This window comes from Pelobates fuscus, chromosome 12 (genome assembly GCF_036172605.1).
Source record: "Pelobates fuscus isolate aPelFus1 chromosome 12, aPelFus1.pri, whole genome shotgun sequence".
NCBI lineage: Eukaryota > Metazoa > Chordata > Amphibia > Anura > Pelobatidae > Pelobates > Pelobates fuscus.
Window position 1 is genome coordinate 106,539,322 of NC_086328.1, and position 25,403 is coordinate 106,564,724.

The 25,403-nt window shown below is 39.1% G+C and overlaps 1 protein-coding gene across 2 annotated transcripts in view; it reads right to left on the reverse strand.

Annotated features, from left to right (window-relative positions):
* Window positions 1-25,403, reverse strand: part of GALNT18 (polypeptide N-acetylgalactosaminyltransferase 18) — a 315,863-nt gene that overhangs the window by 61,565 nt on the left and 228,895 nt on the right. For both annotated transcript variants that reach the window (XM_063438892.1, XM_063438893.1), the window contains exons 4-6: window positions 18,836-19,019; window positions 13,527-13,724; window positions 11,169-11,283 (exon numbers count right to left, since the gene is read on the reverse strand). In XM_063438892.1, coding sequence (XP_063294962.1) covers window positions 11,169-11,283; window positions 13,527-13,724; window positions 18,836-19,019 — 497 coding nt within the window. The remainder of the gene's footprint in view (window positions 1-11,168; window positions 11,284-13,526; window positions 13,725-18,835; window positions 19,020-25,403) is intronic.

Sequence of the window (25,403 nt, forward strand, 5' to 3'; positions counted from 1 at the left end):
GCTATACAGAGACTTATCAAGACATACTATCATGTGGCGCAGATCATTCCACCACATCACGCAGCACCTCCGAGAGAACTCCATCCCATATAAATGGGGTCCCCACAAGCTGATGGTAGACCGGGCGGGTAAGATACACCTCCTGACAAGGGTTTCAGAAGCTCCAGTCTTCTTCCAAACACTGGGCCTTTCAGCGCCGGCGAACAACACGGACTCCCGTCCACAGTGGAACGTCGCAGACATCACACCCTTTGTGCCCAGAGGAACGCTGCAGAGGGCTGCAGACCTACCGACATGAACCGAGCAGATATCCACTTCTAAGACACGTCATACAGGACTTTGCAATATGCACTACAATACCCAGTTGAAGGCCGGGCAGGCCCGTAACATATACCGGCTCCTAAACACACCTATGGGACTCTCTGCTATGTTACTCACATGTTACAACGTTTATTTTCCTTTTATGTTCCTTCTACGTTACTGTTATATTGCCTATATTGCCTTTGATTAGGAGATATAATCTCATTCTGGCTCCGTAAGCGGACAGCCTATGACAAGACTTAAGCGAATCTCCCCCCCCCCCCTCCCCAACCGGCCCTGCTTACCCGACATCGGCCCTCAATGCGAGGGAAGCGAACCACCAGACAGCCAGGGACCGGACATAAAGCATGCGAAAGGTCATGAGTATCTACAAGCCACACTATTATAACATCCCCGACGCACTTACCCTAGGCAACGCGTGGCACTCCATATCCTTTGGCGGGGTATACCCAGCTTCCCACCTAAACACCCCTTGACATTAATACAGACTTGCTCCGCACAGACTTAGGGGCTTAACCTAACTAGACTAAAAAAAATTAAAATTGGGTTGACGTAGCACCTGTGTAACTTGACATGCTGTAATGTTCCTTACATATGTATCTTGTTACATCCTATTATTTTATACACATGTTGTATCTTGAGTTCTTTGCTGAAAACCCACAAAAATAAAGAATTTAAAAAAAAAAAAAATAATAATAATAAGGTTTGGTGTTTAGTGAGTAAATCCCCTGTTCAGGTGTTAAATTTGTAGCACAGATCAACCGTGTGTTATTGTCCTTCATTACCTAGCACTGAGTCAACATATAGAGAACAGAAAAAGCCAATCGTTCTGAATTAATTACTCCAAATCACTGGACGTCACACTTTTTCACAGATTTTCGATTTGTCATTCAGCTCTGGTCCCCATCCATGTGACAATCTCTCTGTATCCTGAATGGCGTGTTGGCATAGTAACAGTCGCTGAATAAACAGCGCAGGATCAAAAAAATGACAGGCTATCTACATCATTACGCCAGCGGCTGCCGTGATGCATTGGCAACCTTGCGGCAGTTTCTGCTTCATGTGAACGAACCAAATCGCAGTTTATTGTGCTGTATTCTCATTCTGGTTTTATTGTTTAACAGACACTGTGAAAGGTCCAGCATTTTTATTGTGATATAAAATTATAAAAACAGAGGTCGGACTGCGAGTTAGACAAAGAGAATTGTCTGTGTTTGTTCTGGATTTATAATGGCACCGGCGCATTTTCTAGTGGCCGTGCACGCCAGTGTTCGTAATTCCTCTTGTAATTGTGTTTCCATCTTATCTGCCAGGCTGGGTATTCTGTGTATTGCATTTCCCAAGAGATGGCAGTGCCCGCAGGGGTACAATGCTATCACTGTGCCAGTAATGCTGTACATGTAGTGAGTGTAGAATAACTATCTCAGGATTTATAAAAGAAAAGAAAAATGTTTGTTCTTAAATTGAAACAATATCCCTCGACGCTGCCGAAAGAAATATCTCACTCGTGACCCGGATTGTGATTAGTTTTGCTGAACTACCTCTCTGACAAATCACTGCGTTTTCTAATGGGCCTTCCCTCTGCTCGCAGCGATGGCTGAGGTGGTTTTAAAGGAGAAAACGATTTTTCCGTCTACATTTTTCTTCTTTTTAATATCAACTTTAAAAGGAGCCCTAAAAGCCTTGTCACAATATATGAATCCTTACAAACCACTGTTTATTGTATCCTTAAGAGTTCAATTATATATTACTGCTTTTTTTTTTGTTGTCTTTATCGTGCACGGAACCCGTTTCTAAAAACTTTCATTTTTCGGTTTTCATTATTTTTATCGTAATCTTGGCTATTTCGCCACCCTTGATGTAAAACATATTAAGGGACTGACATTCGTGTTGATTGAACTATTTGGGTGTGAATATTTAATTGACATGTATTTTCTAATGTTTAATTCATTAACAATTAGCTGTACATCGGGAGTATACAATGGTATACCCCCAGTTCTTGCAGAACTGCAAGCCCCTGCTTTCCAGGAATCATATTAGCATAAAACTGGTTTATCGGGATAATTATGTGTCAGGTGCAAAAGGTCCAGACTTGGTGTTCCTTGCAGCCCACTGTCTGGTACTTTAACGCAAGGGAACAGAAAGTTAATCTACTGACAATGCAAGCATACCAAATTAAGCCCTGAGCTCAAACTGCCACTACTCTGAGGCAGCAGTAATGCCTATAGTACAAATTAGCCTATATACATACTATAAAACCCAAAGAAAAGAGTTACTTGCATACTAGCCCAAATTCTTCTGCACATTTAAATAACTGTTGGATTTTTAATATCATTGGCCACTGGAGTGATATTTTAAAACCTCCAGTTATTTAAATGTGCATACAGATTTGGGATAGTGCACAAGTATTTATTTATTTTTTATTTTTTATTTTTTTTTAAATAGAATGACAAGGCTGTCTCCCAATGGGGGTGGGGGAATATGTTCTTTGCTCATTTTCCTTTTGCTATTCTATGCTTCTTGTGTTAATATTTTTTTAAATGGTTCAGAAGTTTTATATATGTTTTTAGTAACATTTCCAGCACTTGTCTTCATTCTGATTGGCTGCTTATTGTATCCTTGCAATCTATAAGGATTTGAGGTGGGAGGATATATATCGATAGGTGTCTTGCCCAGAGACACTTACTGGTGAGATGGTCTAACTTGAATTTGAACCTGCGTTTACCAGTTCTAAAGCAGAGACATAACTGGTCTAACTATTCCCCGGCACTGAGCCTCCCTATACTAATTACAAATGCGCTGATTAAAGTTAATTTTGTGCCTGATGGTCTCAGGGCCGCCATCAGGGGGTGACAACCGTGACAGTTGTCACAGGCCCGGCGGCCCTGGGGGGCCCGGACTGCTCTGGCAGTCCTGGGCCCCACTTTTCCTCCCTGCACACATAGATAGCGAATATCGCTATCTATGTGTGCAGCCGCGGGCCCCCCAGCTTCCTGTTACCGCAGAGGGGGCCCAGGCAGCACACAGCCTCTTCTCTTCTCCTCCCTGCTAATAACTCTCGCGAGACCCGGTTGCCATGGCAACGCTCCGCGGGTCTTGCGAGAGTTATTGGAGGAGCGAAGAGGAGAAGCTGTGTGCTGCCTGGGCCCCCTCTGCGGTAACAGGAAGCCAGGGGGGCCCCACCTCATGTCCTCATTGGACATTTACACACACACACTACATACACTGACACAACACACACACACACACACACACACACACTGACACAACACACACACACACACTACATACACTGACACAACACACACACACTACATACACTAACACAACACACACTGCATATACCAACACAACACACACTGCATACACTAACACAACACACACTGCATACACTAACACAGCACACACTGCATACACTAACACAACACACACTCTGCATACACTGACACAACACACACACCGCATACACTGACACAACACACACACTCTGCATACACTGACACAACACACGCACTGCCTACACTAACACAGCACACACTGCATACACTAACACAACACACTCTGCATACACAAACACACACACACTGCATACACTAATACAACACACACTGCATACACTAACACACACAGTGCATACACTAATACAATACACACACTGCATTCACTAATACAACATGCACTCTGCATACACTACACACTAACACACTCACTGCATCCACTATACTGACACACACTCTGCATTCGCTACACATTACCACACTCTGCATTCACTACACTAACACACACTCTGCATCCGCTACACACTAACACACTCTGCATTCACTACACTAACACACACTCTGCATCCGCAACACACTAACACACTCTCTGCATTCACTACACTAACACAGACTCTGCATCCGCTACACACTAACACACTCTCTGCATTCATTACACACTAACACACTCTCTGCATTCACTACACATTAACACACTCTCTGCATTCACTACACATTAACACACTCTCTGCATTCACTACACATTAACACACTCTCTGCATTCACTACACTAACACACTCTCTGCATTCACTACACTAAGACACTCTGCGTTCACTACACTAACACACTCTCTGCATTCACTACACTAACACACACTCTGCATTCACTAAACTATGCACACACTCTGGATTCACTATACTGACACACACTCTGGATTCACTATACTGACACACACTCTGCATTCACTACACTAACATACACTCTGCATTCACTAAACTATGCACACACTCTGGATTCACTATACTGACACACACTCTGGATTCACTATACTGACACACACTCTGGATTCACTATACTGACACACACTCTGGATTCACTATACTGACACACACTCTGGATTCACTATACTGACACACACTCTGGATTCACTATACTGACACACACTCTGGATTCACTATACTGACACACACTCTGGATTCACTATACTGACACACACTCTGCATTCACTACACTAACATACACTCTGCATCACCTGTACACACAGCATCCACTACACAAACATCCTGTATTCACAGTACACACACTACATCCACCACAAATTGAAACATTCTGCATTCACTATACACAGACACTGTGTCTAATACACACACTACATCCATTACAGACACTGCATCCACTAAACACATTTCATCTAGTACATACACACACACTACATCCACTACACAAACACACACTACATCACTGTACACACACTACATCCACTACTCAAACACTCTCTGCATTCACTACACATTAACCCTCTGCATTCACTACACTAACACACACTCTGCATCCGCTACACACTAACACACCCTCTGCATTCACTACACATTTACAAACACTCTGCATTCACTGCACTAACACACACACTACATTCATTACACTGACACACTCTGCATTCACTACACACTAACACACTCTCTGCATTCATTACACACTAACACACACTCTGCATTCACTAAACTATGCACACACTCTGGATTCACTATACTGACACACACTCTGCATTAACTGTACACACAGCATCCACTACACAAACATCCTGTATTCACAGTACACACACTACATCCACCACAAATTGAAACACTCTGCATTCACTATACACAGACACTGCGTCTAATACACACACTACATCAACTACAGACACTGCATGCATCCACTAAACACATTTCATCTAGTACATACAAACACTACATCCACTACACAAACACACACTACATCACTGTACACACACTACATCCACTAATCAAACACACTCTGCGTTCACTATACACACTGCATCCGCTACACTAACACACTCTGCATTCACTGCACAAACAGTATCTAATACACACAAACACTACATCCATTACACACATTCTAATTCACTTCCACTATACACACCACATTCAGTCCCGCATCATTGTCAGCGGACTAGGTAGGGCGTGGGCGGGCCCGGGAGGGAGGGGGGGGGCCCAGACCTTGTGCTTTGTCAGGGGCCCCAAAATTTCTGATTGCAGCCCTGGATGGTCTATATAAACAATCAGAAAATTCTGGCGGCTTATGGATAAAACATATATTTTTTTTAATTCTGGAAAAATCTAAACAAAAATTAAAAATCCAAACTTTTATAGCGCATTAAATTACGGTAGCTAATGGTTTTACTCAATGCAGGAGAGCTTGTGAATGGTCTAAAAAGAGTTCCTTACATTTTTTCCCCCCCTTATATAAAATATACCTAACCAACTAAATAAAAGTGTAAGCAATATGTTTCAAGTGTCCTAAACTCACTATAAATCAGCGACGCTGGTAAAAAGCCATGCAGCGTTGGCAGGAATAAACCCATTTGCTGCAGGTAGTGATGCAACACATGTATATTGTAATAAAGGCTGAATCCCAAACTCAAACATATGGACGTCTTAACGTGACATCTGCTTACAAAAAAATCGTGAAGAATATATTTCAGGTGTCTACGCGAAGCGCTGGATTTTCATTTCCCGTTACAGATCCAATGATTAAAGGGACGGTCATTGAGAAAGTGTAATAATAGCAGGAAATCAAGTTGTGTAGTTGTAATCAAACAGGGATTACAGTTCATCAATACTTGGTCTTATTTACTGGATCAGAAACTAGGAGGAATCGACAAGGGAGTTGTAAATTATAGTCCAATATAGATAAATGGGATAAGTTTGTTATATATAAGCATTTGCAGGGATAGGCAACCTTTGGCACTCCAGATGTTTTGGACTACATCCCCCATAATGCTCTCACACACGTAATGCTGGCAAAGCATCATGGGAGGTGTAGTACAAAATATCTGGAGTGCCGAAGGTTGCCTATGCATGTACTGCAGTGGGAAGTTTTATAAAAAAAAAAAAAAATAAGTACTTACCTCTGTGGCACTACCCATGATGCCTCAGCTGCACGCATACACTGAGTTTACGGCACTGCAAGGGTTAACAAATGTATATACGTTGCCTGGTTTTGGCCTAGCAAAGCATTAAATGAATATAGCTAAATTTGAAGAAGTGACGGTTCCTCTTTAAATGTGCGTACAAGAAGTGGGTTACGTATCGCTCTAGTACACCACCAGCTGTCACTGAATTTGGCAGGAAAGTCCCACTTCTGGAGGCACCGAAGAAATGCCCACAACAAGTGCGGCATGAGCAAATGATTAGTTGGTCTTCTAAATACATTAATAGATAAAAAATATGATTTAATTAGGGAAGTGCAAATAAATACACCGCACAGACGGCAACAATGGTCTGTTTGCACTTACTGTAAGAATTCCTGATTAATCAGCAAAGCTGGTTACATGGTATTAAAGTGGGTATAGGTCTTTGACGAAACGGTGACTTACAGATTATAAAAAACTAGATGTCTATCATCTAAAAAAAATTAAAACAAACAATTAAATGCGTTTTAAGGTATTTCATTATTAAATAAAACTAAATGGTGTGTTTTAGCGCTTTTAATGTTATGAAATTCTAAATATATATTAATATTTTAATGTAATTAAACTGATGCGTTTTACAAATTCTGTTTCTGAATTAGCCAGAACCAACCTAAACATTCACTATAAGTGGCATTACAATATTTTATAACTGCTACGGTAATGTTTTATAGAGTCAACTCTCAGCTCTGAGTCTGGCTTCAAACTGCAACAATTTATAAAAGCCAGCTATAAGCCATCCCCCAATAGCTGTCATTCAGGAGGCAGGAACAAGAGATCTGGTTTGTGAGTGCTATTTCTGTCCATACTCTTTTTGTTTCCCTCCTTCACTATACTTACCCTCTGCTTCTCTGTATAATAAGTGCCCAGATAGCCTCTCTGCAGTCCGTAATGAAAACCTCTGCCACACTCAATAACCTTATGATTACGAAGTCATACAGCAAAACTGTGTACATGGCAATAATTTGGAAATCCCTTATTCGTTGTTAAAATAACCCATTCTTTAACAGCTTCCTAACATTAATTCTGCAAAATTCCTTCCTTTGACTGCTTCTAGTGCCAATGGGGACTGGAGTACCTTAAATGCTAGGGCTGTTACAGTAACCAATTTATTGTGGGCTTAATCCACCAATTAGGAACCCACTGAAATAGCATAGGGACCAAATTATAGGTGCCGACCCAAGGGGGATAAAAGGCACTGCTCTATGGTACCAAATAGCGAAGGAACATCTTTAACCATCTAAGAAACTGTATATTGCCTTATATGTGATTATTACTGCACAAGAGCTTGTAACACCTCAATATAATAGAGATTTCGAAGAACATATTGGACAGTTTATTATCTGCTGAAAAAATACAATACAAAGAAAACCGAATCGCAACAAGAAAAATTAATAATTATTTTCAATGTCGATCTGTTATCATCCATCACTCTAAGTTTTAGTTTTGTTCTTACATTTTGCCAAGGGTCTCCAGCGCTGCAATATTTTTTGAAAGCAGGTAAATAAATGTGAATACTACACTTCGCTACAGGGAATACGTTTAAATGATTGCGAAAAGCAAAGAATAATTTTACAGACCGTTTTTCTGACGGGAGGTGTTTAGTTATCTGATTGAGATTTTGTTACTAGAAAGTCAGTTTTTAGAGCCACAAATGTTAAGATATTTAAGAACAAAGCTCAAATGGATGATCATGAAAAGCTTTTAGTGCTAGCTGTAGATATCAAGAAGGGCTAATGGCTTTTATCACCATTCTTGATATATATTTTACTGCACTCACAAAAATGTTTAACCCTTTGACAATCTGCCAGGAATCCACGTCCAAAACCGTCAAGGTCTGAGATTGTTGGTCGAGAAAAATTACAGCAAACCCAATAAAACTGAACGTACAAGTGATGCCAGGAAAAAGTTTAATCCTGTAGTATGTTAGAGTGAGGGTGTTTTCTGATAAATGTGGTTAGCAGATTTAAGTGTAGGTAAAGCTGCAAACCACATGCATTGACTGACAGTAAAATTCTTGCTCCGAGACCACAGTCTAATGCTCAAAAATGAATTCAGGGGACACTCCTGGCACAAATACAACTTTGATGCATGTAATAGACTTTGGTCTTATGAATTTAATGTCTTTTTTTGCTAGCTCAAATCTTTTTTTTGCCTTTTGCACAAATAAATAAATGTTTTGCAGAATTCTGAACTATAAACCAGCCTCCCTAGCCACACACCATCATGCCAGAAAGACTTCCTTATAAAATATATGTACACAGTTTCCCCAACATCACTGGGTGAGCTGCTTTTAATTCACAACCTGGCTGCAGACTGTCAGAGAAACTGCAAACAGGTACTGATATCCTTACTATATGCCTCCCTGGGTGTCCTCTCCTTCTAATGCAGGTTATTTTTTTTTCTATGATCATTTAGTACTGTCAGTGGCTAAGTTGTGTGCATACCTTTTGATAAGGAAGTATTTTTCTGGAGTGAGGGTGTGTGGCTAAAGGGCAGTCTTACATTGCAGCGTTCAGCAAAATATTTATTTATTTAATGCAAAAAAAATACAGCAAATTAATGAGGCCAAAGTGTGATGGAAGTCTGTGTAGGATCTGAAATGCCCTTTTTATATTCTCCATCTTAAATACCCAAACCAAGTACTTTAAAAATCAATGTTTTGTATACCGTGTTTAAAGATATATTTTTCTATGCTTTAAGATGACCGATGGCTATGGAACTTGCTGAGCTCAACAGAACGACGATACCTCCCCCAGAGACAAACACCCTTATCATAAAGGATAAGCCATGTGTCAACAAAGGAAGAAATGAGAAGACACATAGCAACTACAAGTATCCAATGAAAAGCTTACAACACAATCCAACAAAATGTTTACAGCTTAGGTTATTCAATGTATATGTGCTGAATGTGACAATTTATGGCTATAAAAGCCACGTCCAGACTGCCAGTAAAACAGAAGGATTTTCCTACTGAACTTTACGTGTCAGTGTGATTATTTATCTCCTCATGCATGAGCTATACCTTGAACGTATTGATTAGGACTGACAATATACAACAGAGGGCAAAAGAATCTATTTCAAAAGTATGTCTCTATCTAAACATGTGCTCAGATTACACATTACAGAAGTTCTAGTAATGGCTATATTCTGTAATTAACAATATAATAATGATAAACCGGGAAACACAAGCTCTGCTGGGCTCAATCTAATCTGCAAATTATCCCTGTGTTCTATCATTTCCTGTACAACTGAGGAACTAAACTTCACTCCACAAACCGCTTCCAAGAATACGTCTAGGCTACAAATGACACATTATGAAGAAACAATGCAGAAACAATGCTACGCAGTGATATCTGGCAAAATGCTGGCTATGCACCCCAAACTTCATATGGGATACTGTTTATAAGTGGCTGAGAAAGCGATTTATTTCATGTTTAAGCTTTTTTGATTTAGGCCCTTCATGCAAATGGTTAGATAGGATGCCCCATCTGTGCAGTTTAGTATTTAAAAAGGAAATAGCATTTAATTCTGTTCAAATCACACAGAGGGAGGGAGATGTGGAACATATTTACGGGTAGTTTACAGAGCTAATTTATACTACATGCAATCATCACAACATATTCAAAGACACTGGGCATAAATGAAAATACAGAGATTATCATGTGTAACATTCAGTTAATTATCATATAATAGGAAAAAGGAGGAAGGCGGCTGAGTCCAGATAATCTATTAGGCAACCATGGCGAGCTCTCCTTGAACTGGCAGGGAGATCAAAAAGATCTCCCTGCTCGGCACTGAGCACTCAGTACTGTGGTCTGCAACAATATCAGGTGCAGACCAGTTTAAGAGCACTCTCACAGGCCCCCGGCACATTGTCATGACACACACCACTGGCAGCTTTCTGCATCATTGGCAAAGTGCAGAGGGAATGTGAGGGTGCTCTTTAACTGGTCTGCACCCTATATTGGTGCAGACCACAATACTCCCAAATCAGATGACCATGGACTACTCTCCATTCGCATAAACAGATCACAGTCTTTAGGATGAAGCAGCAATCTGGCTCCCTTCCCAGGGTCCTGGGTAACCTCAATCGGTTTCTGGATGATGGGAATCTGGATTTTTTTGGATATTGTAGTTTATTAACACTGACAGGTTTACTCACTAAACGGTCGCCAGTCAGGAATTGACAGAGCTGCACATTTAAAGGCCAGAACAGTTGAACTGGAAAAATATTCTAATTCCCATATGTTTTCAACACCGATATTTGGTCTAAAATTTCAAATTCATCGGTCACCCAGCAATTCACATTTAATGAAAGGACCCCAGTGAGTCTCAGCATTGCACCAACGTGGACTCCTTCATATAAAGACTATTCTGTTACATTCTGTACGCTTACCCGAATTCCAAGTTCCACATTCTCTCCACCGTAGACCTCCATCCCTTCATCCAACAAGCCAATCTCTTCAAAGTACAGTCTGTCTACGATGAAGCAGCCAATTAGAGCCGGGCTTCTAATGACAACGAAAAGAGAGCCCAGTTCAGAAATCAGTACATGTAAAATAAGTCTTTCTGGCTACAACAAAAAATGCAAAAAGGATTATTGTCATAAAATACACTATTCCATCTCATAAATCTAGTGGTAACACTATTTTGCCCATCACAATGCTCCTACTTTGGGTGTATTGAAATAGCAGAACTTTATTGATATCAGTAAGATACAATGGCAAATATCACACCATGCTATGGTGAGGAAAGACTCAAACTTTTGCACTACCCAACAAGCACATGTTCCATGAAACCTAAAGACATATTCTCTAAATAGTCTGTTTTTGCCAGCCTGAATAATTTGGTGTCAATTGTGCTAGCAGGTTGTGAATGTTTCCGCAGTTTCCTTTTAATAAATGGCCTCATTCCTTATTTAATCACTCCTTTAGGAACATGTCCTTACTATATTCAGAGATAACAATCACCCAAAAATATCTTCAGGTGAAAAGCCATTCCATAATGTGACATGCGACCTGATATACCGGTAGTTTAATAGGATTCAAGATCTTGTTCTATTATTAATATTTATAAAGCGCCAACAAATTACGCAGCTCTGTACCATGGGTGGACTAACAGACAAGTATTTGTAACTAAACAAGTTGGATGCACAGGAGCAGAGGAGGTTGGGAGTTCTCCTCAAAAGAGCTTACGTTCTAGAGAGAGTGGGGTAAAGTGACACAAGAGGTAAAAGTAGGTTGCTAGAACAGTTTCAATGAGGGCTTAGTTTTTTTTTGGATGACAGTTGCAGGCGAGGAAGCAAGTTGCTGGTTATTAACAATTTAATTGGAGTTTTTAATGATCTTTCGAAGGAGCTGAGACTGGGTGAGAAAGTAAGAGAGCAGGGAAGGGAGTTCCATAGGAACGGTGCAGAACTAGTGAAGTCTTGAAGGTGAGCATTAGAGGTAAGAGTATGAACAGAGGATAGACGCAGGTCTTCCGCAGAGCATGGGGGCCTAGATGGGATGTAGCTTTGTTCTAATGTCTTTTAAACAGTGACACACCTTTTATACAAGTCTATTCTTGGTGGAACAGTTAGTTTGGTGGCTATTCTGTGATATACTGCAATATTATATACTCTCTGCAAAAAAACATTTGATATTTCCAGTGTCAGGGGGATTTACCAGGGGCCTGTTCAAACTAATGGGGACCTCCCAGACACAACAAAGGGGCTGATTGAGGAGACCATTGGATTATCTCATCATGCTGGGAATATCTATGAATTACTTTTCTGCTTTAAGTACTGCAGCAATACCTCAACAGAGAGATAAATTGATCATTGATCTTGCTGCAAAATGCGATCTTCAGAAGGAGAGCAACAAAATGATAGCTAGCCGGAGTTTCTGGAAAAGGATGCAGCCAGCCGGAACTCATGATTAGTATAGCAGATGCAATACCAAACTACTGAACCTTTAAATGTATAAAAACATCTAATGTTTTAGATAGCTGTTGGGCTGTATATCAGATAATGGTAAAGACAACAGGGAATAAAAATAAATAAATAGTAAATCGCTGTCTGAATAATGATCTAAATATTGCTTTAACCCCTTAAGGACCAAACTTCTGGAATAAAAGGGAATCATGACATGTCACACACGTCATGTGTCCTTAAGGGGTTAAACTGAATAACATTCACCATTGTATAGCTTGACATCTATGTAGCTGAAGCCGAGTGTTGCTCTGAATTTTCACTTTGCAATTTACATAATCAGATCTCCCCATTAATTACCCTCTCAATGCAGGCCATTAAATGACCCCTCTTCCTTTATCTCATTAGCCGGTACCAGTTCCACTAGAATAATGTCAATGGGTCACCATCATATATTTTATTATTAAATGTACCTTTTAGAGAATAATGATTTTGAATATCTCTTACGGTTTCATTAAGTTTCATTACCGATGTAAAAACTCAGAAAAGAGTAATGGAGGGGAACAGAGGTGTAAATAGATCCCAATGGCTGCTACAGCCCTTGACTGGTGCACTGCATATATGTACACCATAACGGTACAGTTTAAACCAGACAATAGCACATCTCTCATACTACATGTTCCAGGTCACATGTATGAAATCAAAGTTTTTGTAACTGTTACAAATGCTTTAGACTGTAAGTTTTTTTTATATTTTACCAGTTGATCTCACTGGCATGGAGTTCCCTGATGAACACACAGGCACATGAAATGTAGCTATAAATAATTAGAATTAAAATGCTACCTGATTGGTGCCGACGCATTTTCCATCTTCCACCATGATTTGGGTGGATTCAGATAGCGGCACCATAACTCCCAGTCAAAGCCCTGCGCGGACAGCGGGTACCCCTCAATCTCAAAGTTATCGTACTTGATGTTGTCGAATGATGGTGATATAATGATTTTCCGGTTTTCTTTGATTCTATTCAGCACTGGCTCAGCCCTGTGAAGACAATGTCAGCCCATTATCACTTCTGATTACATTACATGTGTATAGCCTCCAAATACATGTAAACAAGCGCTTTCTGAGACTAGTGATCGATATATTAAAGAGATCTCCAAGAAACAGGCAATTTATAAAATGTCAATCTTTAAAAGCAGGAATGTAAACTCAAGATATGCATAATCCACATTAAAAACGCATTAACAGAATTTGCAATTTAAATTGGCAATTTGCTAAAGCAGCCAGTAATAGCATTACTTCTTGGGTAAACAAGAAGAAAAATAAATAAAAATAAACAGAAACAGGATTTATTTTAAAGCAGCATTTATTCATTAAAACATTTTGGGATTACTCACTAAACCTTGAATTCTAATGAACTGACCAGTGAGCTGCACATTGCAGGCCGAAATGAAAAAAAAAAAAAAACTGGTAAAAGTTTGGCCTAAATTTAACAGATTCCCAGGTCACAATTCCTGGTTCAGAGAATATTCCCCAAACAATTCTGTATGTCTGGTTCACGATGATCTATGGAAATGGATGAGTGGTGTTGCACTGTATGGCGTGCCTGCTAATTGGGAGAAGGCAGCTGCCGCAGCCATCTTTGTAATTTTCTAACTTTGCTAAAATATTCCATTAAGTATTGCAGTAGATTCTTAATTTTCTTTATCCCATATATTTAACAAATGTGTGTTTGTTTTCATCTCATTGAAGTGGTTATATTGTCGGGCATCCCCTGAGCTGAGCTGTCCTTCCATTCAGCGTTAAATCGTTTTAGATTTTTTACGCGAGTCCCCATCAACGCATCCCCTCTGTTCCAACGAGGAAGCATTATCCTGAGCAGCAATGGGCGGCTGTGATTGGCTGAGAGTGTCAAGTTGCTGGTATGAATTAGTATGGCTAGAAGGAAGTGTGTAATCTCTGCTTTAGCCACACCTCCAGTGGCGCAGAGCCATGAGAACCAGGGACCCTCATTCAGTTCTCAGAAATGGACAGCACCAGGGAAGTCCATACACTATAACCATTTAAAAGAGAGCAAATGGTTATAATGCCTACAGTGTCCCTTTAACTGCAGAAATCCACAACTCTGTATTCACCTCTATCCTGGCCACAATTTTTGGTCCTGTCAATCCTTGTTATACCCTTTGCACCTAGCAGTCCGCATAGAGAGAGGAGGAAAAACAGAAATAATGTTTTTGTTCTCCTCCTTATTTACACTGTGTGCCCTGGCTGTGCCAGGATCGAACTGGTGTGTGATGTTTAGTTTAAACAACAAATGGAGCGGAACATGGAGAAGGTTACTACAAGTTACAGTAAATATCAATGTTCACTGATGTATTTCCAGTGTATTAACCCCTTAAGGACACATGACGGAAATATTCCGTCATGATTCCCTTTTATTTCAGAAGTTGTGTCCTTAAGGGATTTAAAATTAAAAATGTTTAAAAAAAAAAAAAAACAGCTAACATTGGCTAGCTGTTTTTAAACAACCAATTTGAAGCATTTTGACTTTTAGGCACGTAATATTATCACAGCCTCTTTGATCCATATTTTGCCCTGTAAAAGATCTAAAATAATTGTCAAATGAATGTATTATCTTTTACCACAACCTATTTGGTATTAACGCCTGTACAACTTTTCACCATGGAATGCCTTCGTTCAGCTGTCAGCAGACAGAATTCTACTTATCACCTTGCACGCTCTAAATTCACTCATTTTGTTTCCATTAGATTACTGAATATTACCAAACTCCAGTATTATTTTACGATTTGATGTGTCGTTTCTTATGTACTGTATATTCTAATGACAACTTCAAAGTGTCTCTCTCTTGGATATCTCACACAGTAAATAGGTTTATAAAAGATTAAACAGTGCAGAGATTAGTGAGAATATTTAATTTTAGCATTCGCCAGTTTATCCTGAAAAATGTCTGAAATGAGAAATAAAAAAAAAAAATCAAAGTGTATTTTTGCTGTTTTGGGTATAATCACGTTCGATTATTTCAAATGTTGACAGAGTTTCACAATTTGGATTTTTTTATTCTGCGAAGGCTGTGAAATACATTGTATCGAATTATTAATGTGGGTCATGTCCCAGCACATGAATCAATAGGGTTTATTTAATAAGCCAACGATTTTGCGTCATTTCTGAAGTTTGCCGTTTCTCTAAGAGCGACTCAGGCTGCCAAATTAAATCACACAATGGTATTTTTTCTTTTCCAATTAGTCCACAGGGAGCCATGACAGGTTAGAAAGCTGGGTGACATCTACTTCAATATAGGTGACTGATCTGCCGGTGGCTAATCTGAGAATTGCTGCGGTTACCTCTCAAACAAGACGAGAAACTACGCATAGTAATTTTAAGCAATGAAATTCTTGAAATGTTAATAAAAAAAAAATATATATCTTTAGAGGAAAATTATTTCAATGTGATATTTTAGGCTTTAATGCACCGTGCTCATATCCGTTATCTACAATTCATTTTCTAGTGAATAAACTGTTGTGGCATGTTGTCGGCAGAGCAGTCTATCTCTAACAAATTATGAAATGCATTATACAGACTAAGGATTATAATATACAAATTATTATTTTCTGATTTCTTTTTAATTTATTTTTTTAACAATTAATGTATTTCCTTTTTTTGTTGCAATGTGGTGATGCTTAATTTAATGAGGTTTCTGATGGGGTTTTGATACATTCTTCTCAACATTTCAAATAGACAGTGAGGGACACTTTAATTTTAGGGGTGTGAGTAGGGGTGTGGCCATGAGCAGGACTGTTCTGAGTGGGTGGGGCCAGGGGCGGGGCAGAGCTGAGAAATGTTTGGTGCCATTCAAATAATGTATCCAACTAAAAGGTAATGTAGAAGAGCAATGCATCTTATTTACACACACTGATTTCTAAACACATTTATTGTAGTTTAGAGACATTACTGGGAGTGTTATTGCTGTGGAGCTCTGTTATACACTCATACACACCAACAATATCGAGTTTCTAGAAATGAGGGTTTAGGGTTAACATAGAGATTGTCCCACCTAAATTGGGGCACTTGGGAGGTATGATATGATATGCGGTGTGCCAAAAATAATAAAGCAAATACAATCATAAAATAAAATAAGAACAAAAAATCATTCAAATACTTAATCCAACGCGTTTCGTCAATACTGACTTCCTCAGAGGAAGTCAGAGGAAGTCAGTATTGACGAAACGCGTTGGATTGAGTATTTGAAGGACTTTTTGTTCTTATTTTATTTTATGATTGTATTTGCTTTATTATTTTTGGCACTTAGTGGTTTGTGATCAGCTGTGGTTCCATCTTCTATACAGATTTATTTATCATATTGCTCCACTTGTTAGTGGAGATGTGCCTGCTGATTGCTGCCTGAATGTAAGTGCAATCAGTGCAATACATTTATTTTAAATTTTAACAGTGCTATTCTATGTATATATTCTTTTATCCTTTTGAGGATATCCACTTGAAGAGTTTGCCGTTCCTGCAGACAGATACCCCTAAGGGGAGATAAGCGCAGACCATCAGTACTTCTTGTAAGTTCTCTACCTCCTGGGTGCTGCTTTTGTTTGCCATGGCATACTTCACTATATATTACTTATTGTCTTCTAGATTTGTTAAAGATCATGTCCTGTTATACAGGTTGTATCCTTGTTTGTATCTGTCATATTGCATGTGCTATCCCACCTTTTAGCTCTTGTGGCCTTTGCAGCTATATCAGCTAATTTGTTGTTTCTTTATATATTTTAGTTGAGTGAGTGAGGTACACTCTTGGTGATAGCACATTTTCACTTCTTAGGTTACGCTATAGTACATTTTCTATATATTACTAAGAACTATGGGTCATTGTAGTGTTTATGGGAATACAAGTCTAAGATTTTTTAAAATCCCTTTTGGAGCGGTTTCAAAAAAAGACTCATTTGGGAGCTAAACTTGTACTGTGGAAACTACTCTTACACGTTATAAATTAATCCGTCACAGCGCTCGGCTCATTAGTGCTGCCCAAGGTTGGACGGAAATGAGGAAATATAATGTCTGCAATATAGTTGCGCCTGAAAAGGGCGGGGTAACACGGCTTTGTCAAAACTCTCCCAATCTTTTTACCAGGGTAATTGTAAAGCTATACAAGGAATTATAGTGGTTACATTTCTTAAAGGTTCCCTTTAATAAAGTGAGCTGGGGCACATTTAAAAAAAATGTAAGCAATGAAAAAAGACCAACTGATAACATATATAAAACTTGTGAATGGAATTAAATACGTTTTAATACTACATGGATAGTCATGTTTCTATAATCTAGCTGCATTATTTAGACATTCTAAGATTCTTTTTTTTTTTTTAATCATATAATTTTTCATCCACCGGTTGATGGTAAAACCTCACCAAAGTAAAAATGAATAATGCAGCAAAATAGTCATATAGAAGTCTGCTTTCTGGTAATTAACAAACATTTCCCAGCTAAACTAACTAATATTCTGTTGAGGAGACTAAGTAGGTATTAGACTAAAAGAGATGATGACAGTAAGTGGTCAATGTTACCGACCCATTAATGATTTAATTAACACCGTAAGGAAATGTTTACATATCTCTGCAGATTAAATACGGATCATTATAGATGGAATCCCACTATAGAGAGTATGCAGTGGTGTATTTAAGGGACACTCAAAGAACCAAAACTACTACACATCTTAATATAGTGGTTTTTGGTGCATTGCCCCTGTCCCTGCAATCTTAACATCGGCATTTGTGATAAACAGCCATTTTGACTGATTGACAGATTGTCTGATTGACAGCCACTAGAGGCACTTCCTAGCAAATAATTTTACTTATCGAAATTCTTCACATTCAGCATCATTACACACAGCACATTGGTGCAGTGATTTCTAGTCCTGCCCAGTAAGTCCCAAAGCTTCTCTAAGTTCTAATCATTTTTAGACTTTCACAGTGAAGGGCCAATAATCAAATACTGTAGTTAATAGGAACATTAACATTATGGAAAAATAAAGTCTTCCTTTAATGAATTGTGATATGCCAGTATAGTAAAGGATGGAATCAAAGGAACATACAGTGTGTGAGATACAATGATAGTAAAGAGAGGTAACTCACCAGCCCACACTGAACTCAACGTGAGCATCGAACAGAGCCACGACAGGTGCAGTTGCTGCCCTCCAACCACTGACCCGGGAACGTATGAGCCCCTCTTGTTTGCTGTGCCGGACCATCTTAATGAAGCCAGGTCTTTGCTGGTTAACTTCATCCACATACTTTGCTAATTTTAACTTCAGTTCCTCTGTCACAAAACACAGGACACATTATTAATTACACTAACACAGGACACACATTATCAATTCCACAAACACAGGACACACATTATCAATTCCACAAACACAGGACACACATTATCAATTCCACAAACACAGGACACACATTATTAATTCCACAAACACAGGACACACATTATCAATTCCACATACACAGGGCAAACATTATTAATTACACAAACACAAGACACACATTATTAATTACACAATTACGGGTCACACATTATTAATTACACAAACATGAAACACACACTCTTTCAGTAACACAGTAAATGTAGTATTGAGGGATGGATTTAGGGCCTTATCTCTGGACCTTAATTTTCATAGCAGGCAAAGGAAAATTATATATGTTTTACTTTTTTGTTTTGGAGGGGAGGGGGTAACAGGAGTCTCGTTGCCTCGTTTTGCCATTTCTTTGCTCCCCTTGTCTAGTACCATGGGTTCCTCAAACCACTTACAAAACAACGTATACTTGATATATACAACTCAATTATATACAATACATGGTGGGAGGAGGGGGGGGGGGGAGGCTCCATGTAAAAATATATAAAGAAAAATAAATATGATAAAGAGTTTACTTGCATACTTCCTAAAATTTCCCATATCTCTAACGGTAGTGTGTTGTGTAGTTTTTGTCGTTTTGAGGCCTGTATAAATCTACATATATTTTTTGTATTCCGTGTCGCTCCATTTCACCAAGCCATTCACAGCAGCCACACCGTAATAAGTACATTTTTAGAATCACTCATTTAAATAACATGGGATCATTGACTTGTAACAATTCTCAGTAATAATGACAAGACCGGGGCGGGATGCGCAGGGCTCTGCTGCCACAGACAGAATATTTATGAGGAGTTTTGTTCTGTTAGGTGAAATGCGTTTTTTCACATTGTGTCTCCAATAAAGGTTCACTGCATAGCGCACTCACAGATCAGTATGATCAGGAATACATTATTCACAGAAAATTTACATACAGGCAAAAATTAGTTGATTTAAATCTCACCTAAATGCATTCAGGGATTTGTAGTTATTTCCTCCATTTAACCTAATCTGTTTTTTTTTTTAATGCATTCGTTTTATAATGAATAAGCTCTGATTTTATCTCTTAAAACAGTGAGAGTCTCGTTACCAATTAAAAAAAAAAAACATGTTTCGCTATATCCAAATATAAAAACATGTAACACAAATGAGGCAAATTACTGTAATAAAAAGAGGGGAAGGGTCTTTTTAACCTTATTTACATACATCTAGATGCACATGTACTTGTCATTGCGGTGTTGATATTTGTTAATATTTATACACGTGTAAGAGGCAACTGCAATGGACATAGAACTTTAATTTGTTACGTTGTGCAGTACTATAGGCTACTATGCAAAGCTGTAATATCCATATCACCTCAGAATACAAGATATTAGGGTTTTAGTTAGTTGCTCCCCTCCAGTGTGAGCTGTGGTGTTCCCGGGGGAATATTCTACAGACATCAGTTACACGGTAATGTCCGTATCCCTTTAGTATAAAAGATATTGGGGTTTTAGTTAATTGCCCACAGCCCCCTCTTCCAGTGTGAATATTAGACAGACTAACTGATGTCTGTAGAACGGTTTGGATCAGTGGCAGCAGCCGGATATGCACTACTTCGAGGAGGACACGGACCTTCGTTCAATGATAGAGAGACTGGAGGGGGGGATAAAATGCACATTAACTTAACACAAAAGGTCTATGGGAATTACAAACTTACTAGGTATTTAATATATACTGAAACATATAAGACGATATTGTTTATGATAATTACCTTTGAATGAAGAGTGTTTAGTGCTGAAACCGCTCTAGTGGCGCAACAATGTGTGAGGAGGCTATGTTTCCAGATACCATAACGTTTATTGAATACACATTGTCTGACATAATTACACACAGTAACATAGGATCTATTATCAGCACTGTATATCGGAGCACCTAATATTCAGTACCCGACAAACAAAACACTGGCCGCACTCTTTTTTGACGTCATAATTAACCTGCAACAAGTAACTGAAGTCCTTAGCCAGCTGCACGAGATATAGCCAATATATTCCAAAGATAAACTAAAATATTACGGTTTTGGTGAATTAGATTACTGCAATCTAGACCCAGACAAAGTCATGTTTACTGTTTTACAAATTTTCTTTAGAACGTTAGTTTGTGAATAAAGCCCTGGCCTTTTCCTGCAGTCTCTTGCTAAATCTGTCTGGAAAGATTTAGCAACAGTAATGTTCCATCTAGTGGTGAATGTATGCAAGTTTGCTTGCCACCCAATTTACAAACTCAAAAGTGTATCAGCGGGCATTCCACTAAGACTTAGATCGCATTACACCAAATTACCAATAAAAATAGAGAAGAGCAGTACTGCAAGTCATGAAATTCACCAGCAAGTTAGTACTAGCCTCCTGAATCAGCAGTGAGTATAATTCAAGGTAATGAGTTTTACTGAACGTTACAGGGTTAGGGCAGTGGACGATTGTGGATTTGGAAGCTTAAAATGGTACAGCAAGGGGCACCTTGTACATAAGTCAGGTACGTACTATATTTCACATCAGAGAGCGTCATCTTATATTTAAATAGAAAATCTAGAGTGAAAAAGGATGCATACTCTTACAAAAATTAATAGAGAGAATATTTGCATATTTAGTCGCAATCAAACAAGAACCTTCAAAAGGTATAGAAAAGAAACAGAAAATATCCAAGTGGAAACAAATCCTATAAATGCTCCATATAGAGCTGGCACAGTTCCTAACGCTGCCACCAGCCATTATGCTTGTCAGAATGCCACTTATCCGGAACCTGCTCGACACACGATTTTAACAGATCTGTTGCTTTATGAATAGAATAATTTAGTTGTATACAGAATATTCCTTTCCCCCTTATATCGGAAAAGAAAACGTGAGCTGCAATTAGTTACTTTGTGCTCGTTAAATTACTTTATTCACTGCAAACAAAGGCTGGCATTCAATATTTTCCAGGGGGAAAAAAAGTGCTGTACAAGAAAGAGAAATTGCTATTGTTAATTAAGTTCTAAGCTGGGCACTACAATGACATGGGGAAGAAAGGGAGCGGATTTTAAATACTGGGCTCATACCGCATGTACTTCCTTTTTCATCAATATATTTCCTTGATAAACAAAAAAAATTGCAAAGACTGCTCGAATAGTTTGTTGTGCTCTGGTATACGCTACATTAATCTTTCTATCCTGACTTTTTTTACGTCTTCTTGACCTGGACACATGGGGTTTGAATGTCAAGTCCGCAGCGTATTTTGTTCAAACTGTTAGACATTCCTTGCCAGGAGTAAAGTCGGTTTGAGTCAGTCGTGGTGACGGTATTGTATCTGACATATGCTGGAGGTATCTCTATTCCTCAATGGCTGCCCTGTCTTTAATCAGCAAACAACGCTTGGACGATCTAATAACAGCGACCAGATGGCTGTACAAATTCTAAATCACATCATAGACAGTTGAGGTTATATATGTATCTTTCCCTTGACTTAGCTGTTAAAATAACAAAATATATAGTCAGGGGTTCTAAACATACCTTCTATTGGACTCTGCTCCCCAAATCCTAAAATATAATGGGTTCTAATCATATCGTGTAGCTCAACGACCCAAATCCTGCACACATTAACTTACTCTTTCAAAACATTAAAAAAAATGTTTTATTTGGTTTAGAAATGATAAATTAAATATCAGAAAACGTTTTGGACTGTTAACAATTTCCCTGCCATTTATAAGTTGTAAGTAATACGTTCTATGTTGGTCAACACCACGAATCAATGTCTCTCACCGACGATCACGCGTTTTTTTTGTCATATCTAAAGGAACATGGCGACGCTAATCCTATTCAAGTAGCTAAACTAGGAACGTGATAAATAATCTGATAAATACCGCTTATTGTGATTTTAATGAAGGTAATGACACTTTGTGTCAGATTAATACGCTCAAGCAAAAAACCCTGGTTAACACATATTAAAATGATCATATATTTGTACATTAAGACCATTCTAGTTATCAAAATATTGATGCCTATTTATGAAGCAATCTGTTACTGTTATCCTGCTCGGATCTCAGTCTCTGAAATAACTTGCAATATGAATGTCATCTCTGAATCCGTTGTCTTCTAGACAGACATGATTAAAAAATATGTATGTTTTCAAGAAAGATGGGATCTCGTTTCTTCTGTATACCGGAATCTAGGACCGATGCTTGTTATCTTTCATTATTCTTATTTTTATAAAAGTGCCAATATTTTCTGCACAAAAAGCAGATTGACTGCCAGATGTACTAATAATATATGGTATATAAAGATTGCGTACAAAGATGGCAGTTGTAAATTAAACTGCGTTTCTGAAGGTCATCTGGGCTTGCTATGTATATTGAGAGAATTTTAATAGAAACTGATTTTCTTAAAGTAGTAAGCGTTCCAGGATTTCCTAGAGAAAAGTTCATTATGGTTAGGGCTCTACGACATAGAAGGGCATTCCACCAGAACAGGGAGTCTTCGAGATGTCCTTCAGGCAAGAGTCAGGTGTGTAAACAGAGGATGAGTGTAGGTCACAGATAGGTTGGAAGGGTGAAGACCTGTAGAGTGGGCACAATAATATAGAATTTTGTAGCCTAGGGCTGAGATTTTAACCTATTTTCTACATTTTTAATGTGTGTATGGATGGAATAGCACATTAATTACATAACAACCATATTTACGTTGATCCTTTAATGGTCAAAATAGCCCCAAAACTACAATCTGTTTCAGAATACCAGTTAGAGAGCAAAATACAATATTTTAAACAGAGGAGGCAATCATTTTAAAAATGGTGAAAACGTGTATTCCCTGCACTTTCCATGTGTACACATTTGGATAGAAAAGGGACTTAAAATTAAATAAAAGGGAATATAATTAAATCTAAAATTCCGTTATCTTTATTTTATTTGGTTTTGAGTATGTGTAATTCGTGGCAGGATTCTATTCATCCAGTAAACAGACTGATGAACAAACATTGAACGGACGGTTCTGGAAGGTTTTCAGTGAGTTCCTTCTCTAAAGGAACATTAGGTGTGAATACATGATGAGGACTAGAGTACTGAGTACTATAAAATAATATAGTAGCAGGTGTCCAGGAGCTAATTAAAAGAATAAGTGGTATCAATTAATACAAGTAATGTGTTTTGCAGTTAATAAATATGATAGAAACATATCTGCAATGTCTAGTGTTGAAGATAACTGTATGGCATGGGTGTCCTAAACTCTGGAAAATGAAAACATCCCAGGGTAAATATCACCTCTTGCCAATTGATATACTTCCAAATAGAGTGAAAGATACAGTAGTCAAATGTTAAAAATATGTATCAAATAACATAGACTACTAATATGCAAGTGCACTACTTGCTATAATCAAGCAAAACCAGTACCAAACACTGGTTGCTGTATGCAATATAAAAATATCGCCAAAAAACAACTGAGAGTATAAAATCAAATTTATTCCAAATAATTTAAAAATAAAGTTAAAATTGAGTCCATAAATATAATACCAGTCTGTCAAAGGTATATAATGCAAAGTAACCTTGTTCTCAGGCAAGGATGGATGTAGATGATACTTGCGATGTTAACATCCAGATTCTGACCAGTGAGGACGGCGTGCGTGCCACAGTGCGTTCCACCTCGAGCCTCACTTCGGGGGAACAGCGCTGCTGGTTAGAAGATGTTGCTGGGATGCCTGAGATCTAGGTGATGCATACGGTCTTTCCGCTCAGGGCCGGCCTTAGGGGTGTGCGAGCTGTGCGGCCGCACAGGGCGCCATGGTGCAGGGGGCGCCCTGCGGCCGCATAGCTCACACGGCGTGTCTGTTAGCCGCAAGGCTAACAAGGCATTTGCCTTGGGCGGCATTTTCCAGGGGGCGGCAAAAAAAGCCGCCCCCAAATGCCCAAGGCAAATGTCTTGTTAGCCTTGCGGCTAACAGACATGCCGGGCTGCTGGGCGGTCAAGCGGCGCTGGCGGGCAGCTTGCGAGTGATCACTTCCTCTGAGCTGTTTGCTCAGCTCCCTCGCCGGCCGCAGAGTGAGGCTGGGAGGCGGAGCCGGAATATGACGTCATATTCCGGCTCCCAGCCTCACTCTGCGGCGCGCGAGGGAGCTGAGCAAACCGCTCAGAGGAAGTGCTCCCTCGCCAGCCGCCCGCCCAGCCCAGCAGCCACTGGACCACCAGGGAGGAAGAGACCCCCCCCCAGCATTCCCAAAGGTAAGGAGGCTGGGGGGAGGGGGTGTCTAAATAAAAAAAAAAAATGTGTTAATGTGGGTGAGTGTGTGTGTGTGTTAGTGTGTTAGTGTGTGT